This window comes from Pezoporus flaviventris, unplaced genomic scaffold, assembly GCF_033815535.1.
Source record: "Pezoporus flaviventris isolate CSIRO_AGI_PZ_B2104156 unplaced genomic scaffold, CSIRO_AGI_Pfla_v1 ptg000031l, whole genome shotgun sequence".
NCBI lineage: Eukaryota > Metazoa > Chordata > Aves > Psittaciformes > Psittacidae > Pezoporus > Pezoporus flaviventris.
In genome coordinates, this window is record NW_026892579.1 from 16,901,306 (window position 1) to 16,919,434 (window position 18,129).

Genomic DNA, 18,129 nt, shown 5'->3' on the forward strand with positions numbered 1-18,129 from the left:
TCGCACCCTTCTTATTTTGTTCTGAATAGATTTCACTGGTTTGTTTTTGTTTTGTTTTTTTTCCCAGCAGGAAACGGACAGCAGAGGCGTAGATCCATTCAAGATCTGAGTGTTGCTGGAACAGAGTCCAGTCAGGTAAGGTCTTTCTTGTCTCTTATCTTTCAGTAGAGTCAACACTGAATCTGTACAGGGAGATTGGTCTGGAAATCTTCACCTTTGATGCTTTCGTAGAAATGATGTGGATGCTTGGCAGACTGTAATGTCATTTGTATTGTATTTAAATGAGATTCCATGAGGATAATCTAATGAATGAGCCTTAGATGAGAAGTGTTTTCTGTATAGCTCTTACTTTTTTATGTATACATAGTTTTTGTCTACCACTTAATTTGGTGAAGGGCAAATGTTGTGCAGGAAAGCCTCTTCACCTCTCTCCATGTAGGAAACAATTGTAATTGCTACTTACAATTTTCTGAAGCAGTTACACATACATGAGACTCACTTTTTCCATAAAATACAACACATGTACATCATTATTATAAATGTTTTTATTACCAATCTCTGAACCCTGAATTGTAACTTTCACAAGAAATTGAGAGATATACTGTAAGGTTTACAGGATGCTGTCACAAAGTTTTGTTTAAAAAAAGACTGTCTCAATAGGCTATTTTATAACAACATAACTTCTCATCTGGTATTGTAACTGCCATGGTAACAGACCCAGTGGTACAGTTCATAAAATTGAAATTAAACTAAGAACAGTTGAACTAAGAAAACTTTAAATGAGAAAAGTACAGCTAATGCTTCATTCAGATATGTTTATTTTGTGGGGTTTTAATTGCTTTGTTGTCTGTTTCAGTAATTCACAGAGGCTATTTGATCGTTAGTATGAATTGGCAATTTTGAGATCCCTACTGTTATTTAGATGTAGAAAACCGGAGCTTAGAATATTCATCAGGTTAATCGGGTTTCCATGTTAAACAACCTTCTGCAGTAATCTAAAATACCTGATAATTTGGGGGTAAAATACATGTAGTTATCAGGAGATCAACATTTGATCCTCCTTTATTTCTGTGGAGTGTGGTGCCACAGAAACCTCATCAATTCCCCAGGTATTATTAGAATTTGCAATGTACAGCTATCAGAAAATAAAGGATTTGTCCTAAACACATCTTAATATCTTCAGAGGGTACAGGTTTGTTAGAAAGAAATGCAACTGCAAAATTTGGTCGAATAGGTTAGCCTATTCAGTTAATTGTAGCACTAAAATTACGCACGACATAAGAAAAAAAAGTGACAGTACATCAGTTATACCAAATGGCACTGATTGATGTATGAATACATTTAATTATAGCTTTTTTATTCTAAATTTTTCATTCTGTTAATTTTAATGAATAGTTAATATTTTAAAATATATAGTATCAGCATTTACTTTAGATTTTAATAACTATTATCATACTCTTTATTTGAAAGCTGTTCTACTGCTTGTCTGGATGTTCTAGCTAAATTGCTCTTGTGACTAGGGGGATGCAGAAAAGGTTTTTTGTTTACCTCACTGAGTTCTGGTGAGGGTCTGTAGAAGTACTAGCATCACATTCTGTTTTCTTGCTTCTGATGTGTACATATTGGAGATCTAAGCATAGGAATTACATGCTTCTATCTTGCAGGTTTAGAAACATTCTGATAAAATCTAGAAAAGAATATTTTAACAGGCATGAAAAATGCTCTTGGGAAGAAATTCTTGCACTATCTCTATAAACAAATAATGTATTTTCATCCCTTTTTTAGTGTGAGAAGAAATAGAAAAGTCTGCTGAAACTAGTGCTTACTTTTGATGTACATAGGTTTGTATATTTAAAAAAAAGGGAAAAAATGAAAAAGGCAAGCACAATGTAATTGTGGCAAAATACTTAAGATGACATTTTATGGGTTTTTGTAGCTCTGAACTGCATTGCCTTGAATTTATTAAAAGTCTTGAAATGCCATCCATATAAGCAATCTACTAACCAGAGCAGAAAAAAATGTGAGTACTGTAGCTCTGGTGAGTTTATCCTGTCTTCCTATACACACCAGACCATATATAGGTTATCCCATCTAATGGAATATCCTCTTCCCCTTCCCTCCCTTCATTGCAAGCATCCTTCTTCCCCTCACTGCGTGCCTCTGCTCCCGCACGCAAGCCTTGTAAGCCCCTGTCATGCTCAACATTAAAGGACTGCAGTGGTGCCACTTTTTTTTTTTTTAAACTATTTGATTGACACTCGAAAGCTGATCAGAAATCTTTTTGTTAAATGTGATTTTCCTGAAAATTGCTGCTGTGCTGGTAGAGAATGATTCTGTTGTAACCAATTTTTTTATTTTTTTTTAATCAGGAAGATTTTTCCAGTTTGGTATGGATTTTTTTTTTTTTTTAAAGGTGGAGAAAAACACCTCATCATAATAATGCCAATAATATACTGCTAATAATAAATATACCATAGTTTGGATTGCTTACCTGAAAGTGTAGACCGAGACTCTTGTCTCCCTCCTTAACTGCTGGTCTGTTTTAATCTGACCTTCATGAATGTTTTCTGATAGTGTGTGTATTTTATTTCTGTGTACTGTTAGAAGAAATTTTTTTGTGGGGGTTTTGTGGCTGGTTATCACTTTTTTTATGCTGTTGAGACACCGAAGGCATTTTCCACCATTGCTCTTACTCATGTTATCAAGTGCAGACAGTACTAGTGCTTTGCAGATGATTTTACTACTCCACTGAGCCTTTTACATCAACAGTTTGGATAGGAAAATACGTGAAGCCAAAGGTTTTCTGTCATTGGATCAGCTTTTGGTGTGGTTTGGTGTTGAGAGCGTGTTTAAGTCTGATTTTTCACGGACTTCTCTAGTGCTTGGTGGCCTTAGACTGTACATTACTCCAAGTGACATTGAGCAGCGCTGATGCAACTGTCGCTGTCCAGTCAAATGCTACATTTCCATTTGTTTCCATCCATGTGTTTCTCTATTCATTTTTTTCCACCAAATTTTTTTTTTTCAGTGAATTATTTCTTCCACGTTTCTATTTCCCCGTACCTGCATTTTAAAACATTGTGTTGTGCCACCTGTCCAGCACTACTGCTCCTGCCTAAACACCTTTGTAACACAGAAGCAGATGTGCAGACTCTGAACTGCAGCCATAAAAACTTTTTGGGGCTTGAAGAAACACAGGAAACCTGCTATTTACCCTGAATAGAGTCTTTACAGGATTTGATATTTATACAGGTACTGAGATTATTTGGCATAATTACTCAAGTAGTGCAGATTATGATCAGGTGTCTAGTAAGGTAGCCATGTCCTTGCCTGTGAATCTTTTATTGGGTTAGTTGTTTTGGTACATCCTCCTTCACAGCACTACAGTTAATACCAAACTATCTCCTCTTTCATGCTTTTTTTTAGTAACTGTTGCTGGGCCTTCATAACTCTTACAGTTTACTTTGAAGTGGAATAAAAATATATTTAAAAAAAAAACACATACTTTATTGAACAGTTGAGAAGCAAGCTTAGAATGTACATGCCCACATGCATACAGCCTAAGTGTGATATTTTAGGGGATCTGATATTATACAGATGAATCATTCTGTCTGCATCATTTTCAGAACTGGTCACAGATATACTTTATTTCATCCCCTTTCACAGTGAGATAAAATCCTAGCTGAGGAGGGCTAGTAACAATGATTTCTTTAAATTGGGTTGCCTGTTTAAATTAAACTGGGGCAAGATTATTCCTTGGAGTGTGGCAGTTTTTCAAGACTGGAAGTCTGAGGAAATGGAAGCTAACAATGTCATGTGGGTTTGGCCGCCTGGCAAAAATTACTTGAGAATACCTGAAAACAAGTCTGTTTGAGTGTATTGAGACACCCAGAGGAAGCAAGGGTGGAAGGATACCCGTAGAAGTGTAGCAGAAGCGGGTGGCTGAAGAACAGGCTCTGGTTTATCTGTCAGAGGGGCTGGTGTCTAGGAGGCCTAAAGCAGCTCACTTAACACATACTTCAACTCTGTAATCTAACAGGTGTTCACTTTGGGGAACTTCCTTGAATTTTGCAATGCTTTTTATATATGCTTCGGATACTGTTTTTTTGTATCTATCTCTAGTAATTTTGTCTAAATAATGTTATCAAGGAAGAGGGTTTTTCTCCTGTTGATGAATCAAAACAATCTGGTACAGCAAGAAATCTGGTATAGCATTGAGAAGTTACCGTAACTAGAGTACTTTTCAGGTGCCCTTTGCTATCAGCTGTAGATACCCAACAAATCTGTGCTTAAAGGACTTACATGCTGTTAAATGCTCTGTCTTCTGACCTTTCACGTCAGCAGAGTGTGTTTTTCTTTCATAACTCAGGACAATGACAGTAAGCAACTTAAACCTTGCTTGATATTAAAAAAGACTTCAAGACAAAAGCTTTTTGAAAATGCCATTATCCTGATAATATCATCCATTGGATTATTTCCACAATAGTTTATAGCCCTTTTTCTGTCTACTGACATAAAACACTGAATGATTAATAAGAATTACAGGACAGGCATAATGCAGTTGAAATAATGGATATTTCAAGTGTGTAAAATCTTGTTACTCTGGATTGTTAGTTGCCTGAAATCCTGACTTTTAGAAGTCAAATTAAGATAGGATATTTGGAAATTAGAGTCATGAAGAAACACGGTTTGTAGGTAATGTATATTTGAGTGGTTCTTTTGAAAAACAGGATCTTTAATAATTTTATTATAAATACACCATATTGAAAATAGGTATGTTTTAATAGCATCTTTTTATTTCATTTTTTCCCTGTAAAACTCAATGGGGTTTGTAGTCTGAAGTCCTTTACTCTGTTACTTTTATGTCAGTGAAGGGGGTATGTGAAATACAAGAAACTGTAAGTAATAATTCTGAAGAAGCAGCTCAGTAGGATAATGAAGTCTTCATGATAGGTTTTTGCACTTTTGGTAAATGAAGGGATTGGAGGAGTCAAGCTGTGTATATAAAGGAGCTTCTTACATAATTTTATCTTGGTTCTTGATTTGCTTTGTGAGAGATAATGTACTTATTTTCTAATTGCTTTGATTTCTTGATCCTTATTGATTAAATACTGTTTTTCATGTTTTCTGGAGATGAGTCGCAGAACCCCTGAATTAACTTAAGAACCATAAGAAAACTGTAGATTCATATACTGAAGTCTAGTATAGCTGCTAAGCTGCATTCATTTAGTTCCATTCATTGATTAAACACTCGAAACAAACTTTATTTCTTCGTAATGTTACAAAGCTGCTAGATTTCACTGAATGGAAGTGTAAAATTGACTAGACATCATGTCACACATTTATATAAAGATCTCAAACATACTGTTCAGCACTGCTTTGTATTATGCTGAATAGCAAAATTATATCAATTTATTTTTTGTGGTAAAGATGAAGCAGAAAGGGAGATGGAATTGGCCATGCAATGCATGTGAAGTTCATCAAACTACCTGGAGAGCTTTCAGGGTAAAAGCTTGTGGAAGGGAGTGTCTGGTAGGACTATAGGTTCGGGTTTCTTCACATTTATTTTTCTGTTATTAATGTTTTGTTGTTTTGGTTGCAGTTTTTTTGTTTTTTTAGGGTTTGTGTGTTGGTTGTTTGGTGGTTTTTTTGTTTGGTTGGGTTTTTAAGCCTTAAAAAAAAAAATTTTCTGTTAACTTTTGTCATTTTATTCTACCACTTCAGGAGAGCAGAAACAGCAGTAGATCATCTAGTCCTAGTGTGAGAATGATCACTACCTCGGGACCAACCTCTGAAAAGCCAACTCGTAATCCATGGACACCTGATGATGCAGGTACTCCTTTGTTCATTAGTTAATTTTTGCATTTAAAAAATAGGAAATATTAGATTATGGCATGGGATGTGTGCCTAGGCATTTAACAAAATTAAGCACTGAAAGTTGCAGTCCATTTTAGTTCTGCTTTAATTAAAACATTACTGCTTTGTTTTGCACACTGGCTTGAAGGACTTTTTTTGCACAGATTATATTAAGTTACATAAAATTGCAAGCATTTTGCATTTAAAGTACTGTACATACTGTGATAGTAATGCAGGTGGTTTAGCATGAGTTTTTTGACTGTAGTGTGGTTTTAGGGAATTAAGGAAAGAGATTTTAGAGTATTTAGTCTTGTGCAATTGTAGCATGAATGCACAGTTAAAGCTTTCATTGTTCTGACTTCTGGAGTGAAATGCTGTGTAGGTGAGTATCAGCTTCATTAATTCTATTTTTGATCTGTGTTGTAATTTTGCTTATGCAGAATGTACACATGCAAACAATCTTACTGGGTTTTAAATGAATTAACATGTGTCTGCAGAAGTATTGTAAATATTTCCGTAGCATCACTGTTCTTTTGTTATGAAATTGCATTAAGGATACATGTAATTTACATAGTACAATTTAATTTTAAAAGTCATCATGCACTCCATTATGAAAAGAACCAGTACTGTACTGTATGAAAACAGTGGGTGCCCACAAATTTTTCTTTTTAGAAACACAAATAAGAATTACATTTTTGTCACTAGAATGTACATGTTCAATCTTAAACTCAAGCTGGTACCTCATAGTGCCTCAAATTTTGAAATCTCTTTCATGTGATCTGCGTCATCTTTGGCTGATCACTCTTCCATTATTTTCCTGTAACCAACTGTGAAATGGAAACTTTCATTTGGACTGACTTTTGCACAAGCATATATATACACACGTGTTTATATGTGCACACTTGTATTTTACCAAATATAAGGTGATTACGTAAGATGGGTACTTTCCCCTTACCCTGTTTTAGTGGGGGGGAGCAACATACTCTTGTATTTTGCTTCTGTGCTTCTTTCTTTCTGTCTTTTGTCACTTTACCTGATCACACGCTATGCCTCATCACTTATAATTTCCCAAAACTCTTGTCCACTGCTACAGCCCACCCTGTTTCCTCTTTTGTGTTGCATGGGTCCTGTGTTGCTTTGGGCAGTGAGCACTTAACGGCAGTTGCTGCCTTATGTGGCAACAAGCTCTTACCCAGTCAATAGTTCATTGGGAACTGAAAGTTGCTGATTGTATGCCAGTGTGAAGACAGTTTGCCCCAAGTCTTTGGCCTTATGTGCAGCACTGCACTAGAGCTAAAAGTCAGGTCCGCTTTCTGACCCACAGAAATTACACACCTTATACTTGGGTAAATATAGAATGTACCACATGTATATTTTTTCTTGTTAGGTTTATGCAGTCCATGAACAAAGAATCGTTTGAATTTCTAAAGAAGGAAGTCATTTTAGTTTTCTGTAGAAGAGGGTACGTTTTGAAGTTAATGAGGCAAAATGATAAAATCGGGATGCGGCCAAATCTGGTCAATCGCAGGTGGGATTACAGTTCTGTGACGCAGTGGTGAAAGGCTCAGGAATGTCATCTTGAAGTATTTTGCATGTATTGATATATTTGAAGCATTACACTAATTCCTTTGCTGTAACAGTATTCCATATATGGTAATAGTTTCATGTAGAGAAGGACTTTTTAGACTGTTCTCACTTAAGATACAGCAGTGATTAAGTCTCTGGTTTTAGGGTTATTTTCTTTTTTTTTTTTTTTACCACCTTCCAGTTTCCTTACAAGCATACACTTAACCGCTTTTTCTCCATTTCTACCCTCTTATTTCTGTTTCCTTTTGAAGCTGCTCTTGAGGATAGCATAGTCTTTGAGGGCAACACCTTAGTTTCTCTACCACGACTACTCTGTGGCAGGTGCTATTGGGGTATGGGTAAGCAGCCCCTTTTTTTTCCCACCTACCCTCCTCTGTGTAATCCTCTAGTAGCGATAATGCAGCTGTAAAATCAGTAGTTTCTCCATGTGTCTTCACTCCTATATCTCTTAAAGCTTAACAGTAACCTTGTAATCCCCAGATTGTGGGCTACCAAAAGATAGGGTCTCTAAGAATTCAGAACCATGTTAAATCTGGAATGAAAGAACTGGAGAAATACAGAGTAATTGCAATACAAGAAGAGAGCAGCCAGGCCCAGGAGGTAGATTGGTTACTGGGTTCCTTGCTACCCGCAAATATCTCTACAGAGCAGAGAAGATGCCCTAGAGCATGTTGTGAGGAAGATCCTAACAGACTTCATTGGGAGCAGGTTTCAAAACTGAGCAGGAGGTTGTGCTTATTTTGTTTTGGCAGAATTGATTTGCACAGCTTCTAATTTTAAACTCATTAGATGCATGGGCTGGCTGGCTGATCTTTCATAAACAAGAATGAAATGACAATTTTTTTATAAATAGAGAGCATGATTGCAAACTGTATAAAAATAGTATTTAAGAAATCTGTGTGCTGTTACATGGCTTTTAGAAGTGTAGGCTGATAACATTAATCTTTATTCCTTCTTGGTGTGACAGACCATACTTTTGAAGTTCTTAACTTTATCAGAAAAAATGATTCATCTGCCTTGGGATTGGAGCACTGCTGTTACCATTTGCCTTTTCACATTCAGACTGTGTATTGTGAAATTACTTAGAATTCTTGGGTTGGTTTTTTCCTGGAAGAAGAGAATTAGCTCTCAAAATACATTAACATTTTCTTGGTATTGTTACAGAGACCAATGGGTCAGATAACTCCATCCCAATGGCATATCTTACATTAGATCATCAATTACAGGTAATAAATACATGCTTTATTAGATTCTTTATCTTTTAGTTTATTCTAAAGTGTGAATATTGGGCTGCAAAATACAGTGCTACATATTTACCTGTGTTTATATTCTGTCTAACTTTCGACCAAGGCTAAAAAAATATATTATGTAATCTGAGATTGGTTGACTCAGATTCGATCAAGCTATTAAAAACAGGCCCTGGGAAACATGATCCCTAAAACCAAATACAAGCTGAGTTTGACTGTCAAAATAAGACATTATTTGCTGAGTGTTACTGAATTAAATTGTTGGATATACTTTATTTATTGTGTGTGAGGTTAAATACTACTTTGACTTTTGTGATGGAGAGACTATTGTGTCAATAACTATAGATTTGGGGTTTAAGTCAACTTTGACATCATTGCAGTAACATTTTGCAGGGCATGGTTTAACACTTATTTTTAAAAGCTTACTGGTTTTGAAAAGCCTTTATAAATACACTGCAGAGACATTCTAACATACTGTATACTAGGATGTCGGTTCATTAGTTTTTAACATGTCTGATTTATTTTCAGCCTCTAGCACCGTGCCCGAACTCCAAAGAATCTATGGCTGTGTTTGAGCAGCACTGCAAAATGGCACAAGAATATATGAAAGTTCAGACAGAAATCGCATTGCTGTTGCAGAGGAAGTAAGTTAAATGTGTTTAACCTTTTCTGTTCTTCTGTATGTTTCTTTTACACCAAGTCTGTTATCTGTAACTTATTTCTGGCTTTATGAAGTAACATTTCATAGAAATACTGAGCTGTTCAGTACAAATAAGATGCTTAGAGAAGGTAATTGGAAGTTTTAATCAATATCAGGACTCTTCTAGAGAAATCCTACTTCAAAGTCTGTGGTGCATCTGTGTATTTGACATGCTAGTAGTATTTGTATCATCTGAAATGAAGAATCTGGACTGTCAAGGAATGTTGGAATTTTATTTCCAATACTGTCCAGTAAAAGAATTTCAGTTTTAGTTTGTAGATAACCACTTGATTGATGGATTATAGAATTTTGAGTAATATGTCAAAGTTAACTCATTTTACTCAGTTATATCTGACTTCAAGCATTGCATTTACGATTATATTATTAACACGCATCTGATGTTTTTCTACTGGGGGTGTAGGACCTACTACTTAAAAGCCATTATGTACCTTCTCAGCCTTGTGCACCAGAAATACTCTTTCCTCTTAGATTTTGTTTGCCTATAAGTGAAGTAACTGCATGTAATGTTGGATTAAGGCCAAAGTTATAGCTGTTTCAGAACTTCAGTTGTGCTTCTTATAATTTCTGTTTCATGATGCCTGAGAGCAGCTCTGAGAGGTCATATATACTTCCATGCTAGACCAAGTAATCAGCTTGTTACCCACCAGTGTCTGAGCCACTGCAGGCAAGCAGTTGTTAATGAGGAGCTTGCGTTGGTGTTTGTGGAATAGCTAATGAGTGTATAAACCTCTTCTACATTAGAAATAGCATGCAGAATAGGGGGGGGAAAGTTACAGTGAGATTGACCTATCATCTATTTGCTTTTGGCTTAGCATCCTTAGTTTTCAAGTGCAACTAGAATTTTTAGACTTCATGAGGAGATCCTGAAGCTGGCTTGAAGATCTGCAATTTGGTTTTATTTCCGTTGTCTCTAAAGGTCAATAAATTATATTAAAATGTATTTCTGTTTCAGAACTGTTGACTTGTTACCTTTAGATTCCTACTTTATCTTTTTTTCTAGGAAGTTTGCATACATGTTTCTCCCAAACTGTTTTTTCTTAGACCATAATTGCCCATAGGTGTTAAAACAAAAAAACAGTATTGTGATTGATGAATTCAATGCTGGTTAAAGTAGTTATTAGTTCAGTCTTTATAGAATGATTAAGTTTTCTTTAACTGTAATTACAAACCATATGGCAACAATTAATTAACATGAACTTTCTCCTCTACTATTTTGTTGCTAAAATATAGCTGGCAGCTTGCCTTCTTGTCACCTCATAAACAAATAGTAAAACAAACTGCTACATCAGTTTTGCAGGATAATTTATAGTAAGTTTATCAGTGTATTTGTTCCTCTCAAATTGTTGCTAAAAAAACATATTGAGCACTTATGGCATAAATTAAGTGAAATGACGGTTACAAAAATAATTTATTTGATTCTGCTTTTCCACTGCTTTAAGAAGTTCAAGTCCAAATAGAACAGCACTTCAGTAAAAAGTTACCAAAATTACTGCAATTTTGTCTTTTTAAGTTGCCTTTTGAATTTTTAAATATACATGTAGTTCAGCAAATTTAGAGTTGAATAAATTGATGAAGTTCTGTGTGGATCCTTAGCTGTTTTACTGTGACCTGTAGAATTACATCTGAAAGACATTATATAAAAGACAATTTCAGAGACTGAGGCTATGGCAAGCAGCTATTTTAAAGTTTAAATATGGATTTGATTTGGAAGAGATTTTTTTTTTCCCCAGACTACAGTAAAGAATAAGGTTTTAAATTTTTTTGCACAAAATACCGCCAGCCATGAGTTCAGATTGATAGTCAAATACCGATTTGAAACGCATAAAGTCATCTTACAAATAGAAATATATTCTAAATAACAATTACTTTTTTATTACTTTTAGACAAGAACTAATAGCGGAACTGGACCAGGATGAAAAAGACCAGCAAAATACCTCCCGTCTGGTACAAGAACATAAAAAGCTGTTAGATGAAAACAAAAGTCTCTCAACTTACTATCAGCAATGCAAAAAACAATTAGACGTCATCAGAAATCAGCAACAGAAACGGCCAGGCACATCATGATTTCCTGGGACCTTTCAAATGAAAAATATGCACAGAAAAGACTGTATTTTTTTTATTGTTATTATTATCCCTTATTATGACAACTCATGAGTGTTAGCTTCTTGGTGTGATCTGTATTTGTCTGCTACACTTACCATCGTTTAATTTTCTTTTTCCTATGGTGGACATCCAGTTCAACAGGTTAATCGAATAAGGTGAGAGAACAGTGACTTGAATTAACCAACAGCACTCAATTTAAAGCAAGAACAGTGGCTGTATGCATGCTCCTTGTGTGAAGGCTAGCCTAACAAGTGTTAAAGTGGCTGCTAAATTTTAAGATCTTGTTTTTAGTTTTTGGTTATTACCTCGATATGAGCAAAACAAAAACTTCCCTGTTTAAGAATGGTTTTGTTCCAGTGTCTCATCTCAGACTATTAATATGACGATTATTTTCAGGACTTAAACATGCATCAAGCTGCAGAGGTGATGCTGGCCGACTAGAGTAATTCATGATGCATTAATAATGCCTTTTACCTTTAAACGTAGTGTATTTTTTCCACCTGCAAAATGGTAGGCAGACTGATGCCAGCATCCTTGGTTCAGTGCTTGATAAGCCCTGCATTTTGACTAATATATTTCTTGTAATCTTGCTTTCATAAAATATTTGAAGTAAAAATTTGTATTTTCTTTACTTTCTTGGGGGAATGACATGCAGTTACTGGGCAAAATTTAGGAAGGAGATTTACTGGGCAAAGTTGTTCGCTTCTATAAAAGAGAGGGAGAATCAAAATTGTGTGAAAGTGTGTTTAAGACCTTTAAAGCTTTTGTCCCTACAGCATCTTTGGAAGAAAATTCAGAAATCAAATTAATACAAACCTTTAAATACTTGCTCCCTCACTTATACCACTTCTTGGGTTTTGGTTGTTTTGGTTTTTTTTTCTTAAACCTTATTTGCTGAAAAGCACTTACCATAAATGTAAATAAGTTTTACCATAAATGTAAATAAGTTTTGTTTAGCTAGGGAGGAGAAGGGTTTGGGGAAATGAATTTATTTTAAATCAAATTATGAAATGGAGTTGAGTATGCAAATAGAGGAAGCTATTAAGAGAATGAGGGAAATGGCTTAGATCTCCATCAGGAATCTCAGTTATTCCACTCATTTGAACATAGTTCAGAGGAAGTCCATCACAGAATGCCTGCTGTCTTCATGACTGAAGAATTGCTTTTAATGAGCTCAAGCAGAATATGTAATGATCAGTGTCATTATTTACTGTTATTATGTGGGAGAAAATAACTACTTGTTTACATTGCAGGTTGGTTATTTGGATTATGAATTAACTTTAACTGGTGCAAAAATGAGGCACTTCTAAATATAATGAGAAATTATTCCTTACATAAGCTCTCAGTATGCTCAGTTGTGGGCAGGGTTTTACTAACAAACAGTCTTGCAAAAGGAAAACAGAAAATTGCCGTATAGCTGCTGAGCTCTTGAAATACAAGAGAAGCAATCTGAAATTGGACTTACTACAAATTAATAATTACTCACAAAAGCCAGTGAGCAGAACTTGGAAAAATATTAAGGGTAAAAACCTCACACTATTTTTCTCTTCCCCTTCCTACCTGCTGGACAAAAAACATCAATACTATTGTGCTTATCTGTGGATGCACGAACAGTTTACTGATGACGAACAGTTTACTGAACAGTGTCATCCTGTCTTGAAAATAAATCTATCACTGGCAAACCCTTGGGAGTCAGAAACCCTTCCCTCATTTTATTTAAATAAAGGAAGGGTTATCATTCCTAAAACCTTAGCAGATAATTTGATTAGTTAGCTGAAATTGATATTGGGATCAACTTAAGGGCACACATATTTATAGCAAAATGTAATTGGCAGAGAAAATAACTGTAGTATTAGGAATAGCACAAGTTATCCAGAGCATTGCTGTTCACATACATCTGTCCTTCTACCAAAATGGACACACGCAGTGATCAGCAGCTTACTTAACACATGCTGAAGCATGAAGTAAGGCAGCATAAATACTGATGCTCAACTTCACATGCATGGTAGATAATACACAAAATCATTTCCCAGGACAGTTTTTGCAGTTTGCTCTGTCGTAAAACACGGACACTGTTTTTAGGTAAATCATTATTGTATATGAAGAATCACTTTATGGCAAACTTGGAGTAATGAAAGCAATGCTAACTTGATGGTACATAATACAGAAGTCTTTTCTAGCAGTTGCTTATGACTTGCTAGGGTTTACATTGAAAAGGGTCTCAGATTGTAAAATAAGTGCTGTGCTACATGCACTGTTGAACTCTGCTCCAGTCGGTAGTTGGGTTATATTGCTCTTGTTCCAATTTTCAAAGGGAATTTGGAGTTTGAACTTTTGCCTCCAAATGGTCCCTTTCTTAATTCTACCAAAAGTTGAAAAATTATTTGCCCAGGTTTCACAGTGAAGTGTTCTGTGTGGCTAAGTCTCTGTATCATTAGCAAAAAAAATCCTATAAGGGTAGAATATAGTGGTTTGGGCTAAGAACAGTTTTAACAGCTTGACTTTCAGTGACCTTTAGTATTTTCATAAGGCTCTTGTTTTAAAGTTGTTTACAAATGTACTTTTTGTGTTAAACTATCTGGAGTTTTCAGGAATTTTTTCATGGGGTTTTGTTTTTTTTTCGTCCAGTTAAAGCTGCTCCTCTAATAATGGAGGTGAAACACCTAGTTTTGTCTGGGCACTGCCTTCTCAGAAAAGGTAACAGGCTCTGCTTTTTGTTACAGTATGTGTTCTGTAAGATATTGTATAATTGAAAGTATGCTTCTGTACACTCTGCAGTTCTGCCAAAATATTCTTTTTAGGTTTTTGGGTATTTTTTTCTGATAAGAAGTTGAAGATTGTAATTCAAAACTTGTACATAAAATGGTGAATGATTTCATATGATTCAGGAATGAAGAGTGTGGCTTTCTGCTACAGGGTTTTACTGTGTTGTCAGGAATCTAATTAATAAAAGCTGAGAGACTTCCACAAACATGTAGTAATGCCCCAGCACTTGCCAGGGCATCCTTGATCTCCAATGGAATCCCACACTGGGTGGGGAATAATCATCATGCAGTTGTTCCCACCACCAAAAGAAAATTCTTCTGCTGTTAGCTCTTCCCTTGCTGTGTGCAGAATTAGGGTGTAGGATGAATAGTCTTACTCATAACTGAGTATCAAGATATTTTAAGAATTCAGCATCTTTCGTATGCGTGTTCCACAAAAATATAAGCACTCATCTTTCATTGTTCAGTTCAGACAAATTCCATTCCAGGGGACTTCCCTATCTTGTTTGTAATGGATTTTACTGCTTGAGAGTTTCCACTGCCATACCACGGACAGAGACATCCCTCCTTAACTTTCTCAGTGCCTGTGAAGAACACAAAATCAGGCTTCAAATCTGTTCTGAGTTGTTTTGAACAACTAAGCTGTTTCAGGTGCCCTGCTCCGAACAGGGAAGTTTGAAAGGGTAAGTGCAAAAAGAGGTGTGGCACACTCAATCCTCAAAATACAGATTGTCCAGTGGTGAACTGGTTGAAGAGGAGGATCTTACAAAAGTAAGTCTGTGTATGTGTATACACGCACGTACGCATGGTGTTATGTACTTACGTGCATAGGCATAGAGAGCTGGATGTATCAAATCAGAATTGATAAATGTCTCTATTTCCAAAATCTGAGCTTTAATAGTTAGCTTTAATGTCACTAGGTGAGTGGTGCTCTAAGCCTGTGAGGATTGAGTTCTGTAGAGACAGATAAATATAGGTGCGCGTACATGAGAGTGCATCAGCTATTTTCTGTGCCTGCAGAGCGCTTTTCTACTTGCAGGGATGATTCATATCTTCTACTGCACTTGGACAGATTTGCTGGAAATGTTTTGACTTTGAACCTGTATCCTGATTGTGGGTCATGCATTTGCCCTTAATGAGAGGGCAGAACTGAATTTAGACTAAATACTTTGGGTTTAATTATTAATTTGTATCTTAAAATAATTGAACAGCACTGCCAATCCTAGGGCTTAATACTAAACAAGTATTAATGAAAAAGGTTTTTATTAACAGCTGTGTGCTTTACACTAAGTACCTAAACATTTTAAATACTCCAAGGGATAAAAAAGGCTTGTGTTCACACAATTGCACGTGCATTGTTGATACCCCTATTCTAACTTGGACAAAGGCAGCCCAGTTACTCTTACACTTGGGAATTATTGCCTTTTACAGATAGAAAGAGGTGCAGATCATTGCAACAAGTTCAAGGCTATCCAGTCTCATGAAGCAAAAAGCACAGGGAGAGGGAAACCTGGAAGCAGATGGAATGGAGTGCTTTGGCTTCCCTCAGACCTTTTCCTGTCCTTTAAGCAGTGAGTGCTCCCTGTCTAAATACAAGTCCGCTAACGCTGATGTGTAGGCTGGTGGGAATGCCATAGTTTTCCCTTTTCCCAGCTGCATTTTTCCCTCCCAACATTGGTGTTGAATGGGAGAGGCTGTGGAGCAGCTGCATGTAGGCTGCTCTTATGTGCTATTTAGGCAGAGGATCAAGGAGTAACTTGCATTCATATAACCCATGGGCTGAGCGTGTGGGATGTGGCACGATTTTAGCTTATAGCAGAAAATGAGAAGAAAACAGTTCCTAGTTGTAGGAGTCTTGAAGATCATATGATGAGGTAGACATGCCTATGAGCAGTATCTGAATCTTCTTTTTCATGAGGAGTAGCAAGGTGGATCTGTTGGGCCACCTTTGGGCAATGCGCAGAGAGCCATTGTGACTGTCCTGGTAGCTCCTGCAATGTGAAAAAAGGGGTGGCCAAAAAACTGCTTAAGAAAAGGAGAGCTGTTTGCACTGAACCTCCTGATGCAGCATTGCTGATGTCAGTGCAATAGATGTTTAAGACTACTCAGACTAGGTTACAAAGATGAAGCTAAGAGGTGGAATGAAGTGTCCTGACAACCAAGGATGGCCATATTTGCCAAGCCACCACTGCAGAAATGTTCCTGTGAACGTCTTTGTTCTCCAAGGCCCCAAAGGAGCCTGCCTGTGCCTGTCACCATAAGACTCCTCTAACAGCTGTCTCCGAAAAGTTAAACCTGGTGCATGGAAATCAGAGTCCTATTATATCATCATTAGCAATGTGTCTAGAGCATAGCTGGGAATTGTTGTGAGGTAGGAGGTGAAGCTAATTTAGCTCATCCTCTGAGGTCTGTCAGGCATAAACTGTTTCTGTCAATGAAGTGCTCAGATAGGATCTAAGAGGCAGAGACAGCACAAGGAGTCATTTTGGTCTGTGCAGCTGTTCCTTACATCAGAGCACAGTGCAATGGCCAAATGTTAGCCAGCCTGCTGGTGAGAGCCGTGCTGCTGGCTTTTGTTAGAGGACTCCGGGCACTGATCCAGATGTGCTTGCATGCTGGCAACACGCTGAAGCTGTAGCAAAGTGTGAGGTTTAAGGTGATCACCAAATGATCATCATGATGAAGTGGTCATTATGCTCATCAAAAACAGTAGATACCAAGGGATGGCTGAGGAGGGATTTTTGTTACTTGTTTTGGAGAAAAAAAAACCAAGTGTGCTGATCATTGAGTGCACTCTATCTCAACATCTCTGGATCAGGGAAGCCTCCCTTAGTATTGGCGTAAGCCCTCTGAGTGCACTACCAAAGGAACCAAGCAGTGAAACAAGTGGTGTGGTGGCAGCTTTTGTGGCTGTTCTCCTGAGTGCTCTGACTTCTCAGACCTGAAAGAGTAAAAGAGGAAAAAGCCTCACCACACAGCTGGGGATCTGAATGTGGCTGGCCTGTTTGTTTGGCATATTATGGCATGCCTTGGCCAAGAAATGCTATAGGTCAAACTGAGTTTTCAATCTCAGCTGCTCTAAGTCAGTGGTTTTAGGACCATGTATCTTGCACCTCCTGGGCTGCACCTCAGCCTTGGCTGGCTTTGAGCAGGTACAGGTGAATGGGCTAGTCCTTTCCATGAGCAGAAGGAGCCAGTAAACTCATGTGAGAGCTACCAGCAGCAGCAACTTTTTTTTCCCCAAGTCAGTGACTTCAGCAAGGTGGAGGAGCAGGCGAATTTGCTTCTCCATAGAGCATTTTTTTTTTATCTGACCACTTCAGGAGCTGGACCTCAGGCTAAGAACTCGATTTCTTTTTAACAGAATCCTATTGTGGTAAGTCATGAAAGAAAGAAGAGAAAAGGAATGAACATTAAGAATCTAACTTGGTTTTAATTGTCTGAGAGCTCAGATTCTAGGGACGTTTTCCTTCTCTGGTGCCCTGTCTCAGAGCTGGAAGGGGAGCTAGCTGATTCAACACATCGCACATTTGTCTGAATTCTATTCAGCTCCTACAAATCTAGTTCTGCCACTGAGGCTCATGTACAGAGATCAGGCAGTTGCTGAAGAAAGCCATGAAATCGGATTACAAAGAAGATTGCTCTAGGGAAGTTTAGCCTTTACTTGATTTATTTGGGAGCACATTTTGTAACAATGCAGAGAGTCATTTTCAGAGTATCTTTAGTAGGGAGAACATCAGACTAATGGCAGGTGTTGGTATTACAGGTTTTTAAGCAGTGCTATGTCTTTGAGTGTTTATTTCTAGTCTGCGTATTGAAGTGGCTGAGAGAAAGCAGAGCTTTGGGTTCA

General features: G+C 37.0%; 1 protein-coding gene across 8 annotated transcripts in view; it reads left to right on the plus strand.

Moving 5' to 3' along the window:
• The window catches only part of MAP3K7 (mitogen-activated protein kinase kinase kinase 7), a 47,865-nt gene extending 35,735 nt beyond the window's left edge, over positions 1-12,130 (plus strand). For 4 of the 8 annotated variants that reach the window (XM_061460287.1, XM_061460285.1, XM_061460290.1 and 1 more), the window contains 5 exons: positions 68-135; positions 5,725-5,833; positions 8,608-8,669; positions 9,219-9,334; positions 11,295-12,130. In XM_061460287.1, the coding sequence (XP_061316271.1) occupies positions 68-135; positions 5,725-5,833; positions 8,608-8,669; positions 9,219-9,334; positions 11,295-11,475 (536 nt within the window). In that variant the 3' untranslated portion in view covers positions 11,476-12,130. Of the gene's footprint in view, positions 1-67; positions 136-5,724; positions 5,834-7,694; positions 7,782-8,607; positions 8,670-9,218; positions 9,335-11,294 lie in introns of all 8 variants that reach the window. The other 4 variants (XM_061460288.1, XM_061460286.1, XM_061460291.1 and 1 more) reach the window with 2 other exon arrangements.
• The last annotated feature ends 5,999 nt before the right edge of the window (positions 12,131-18,129 follow it).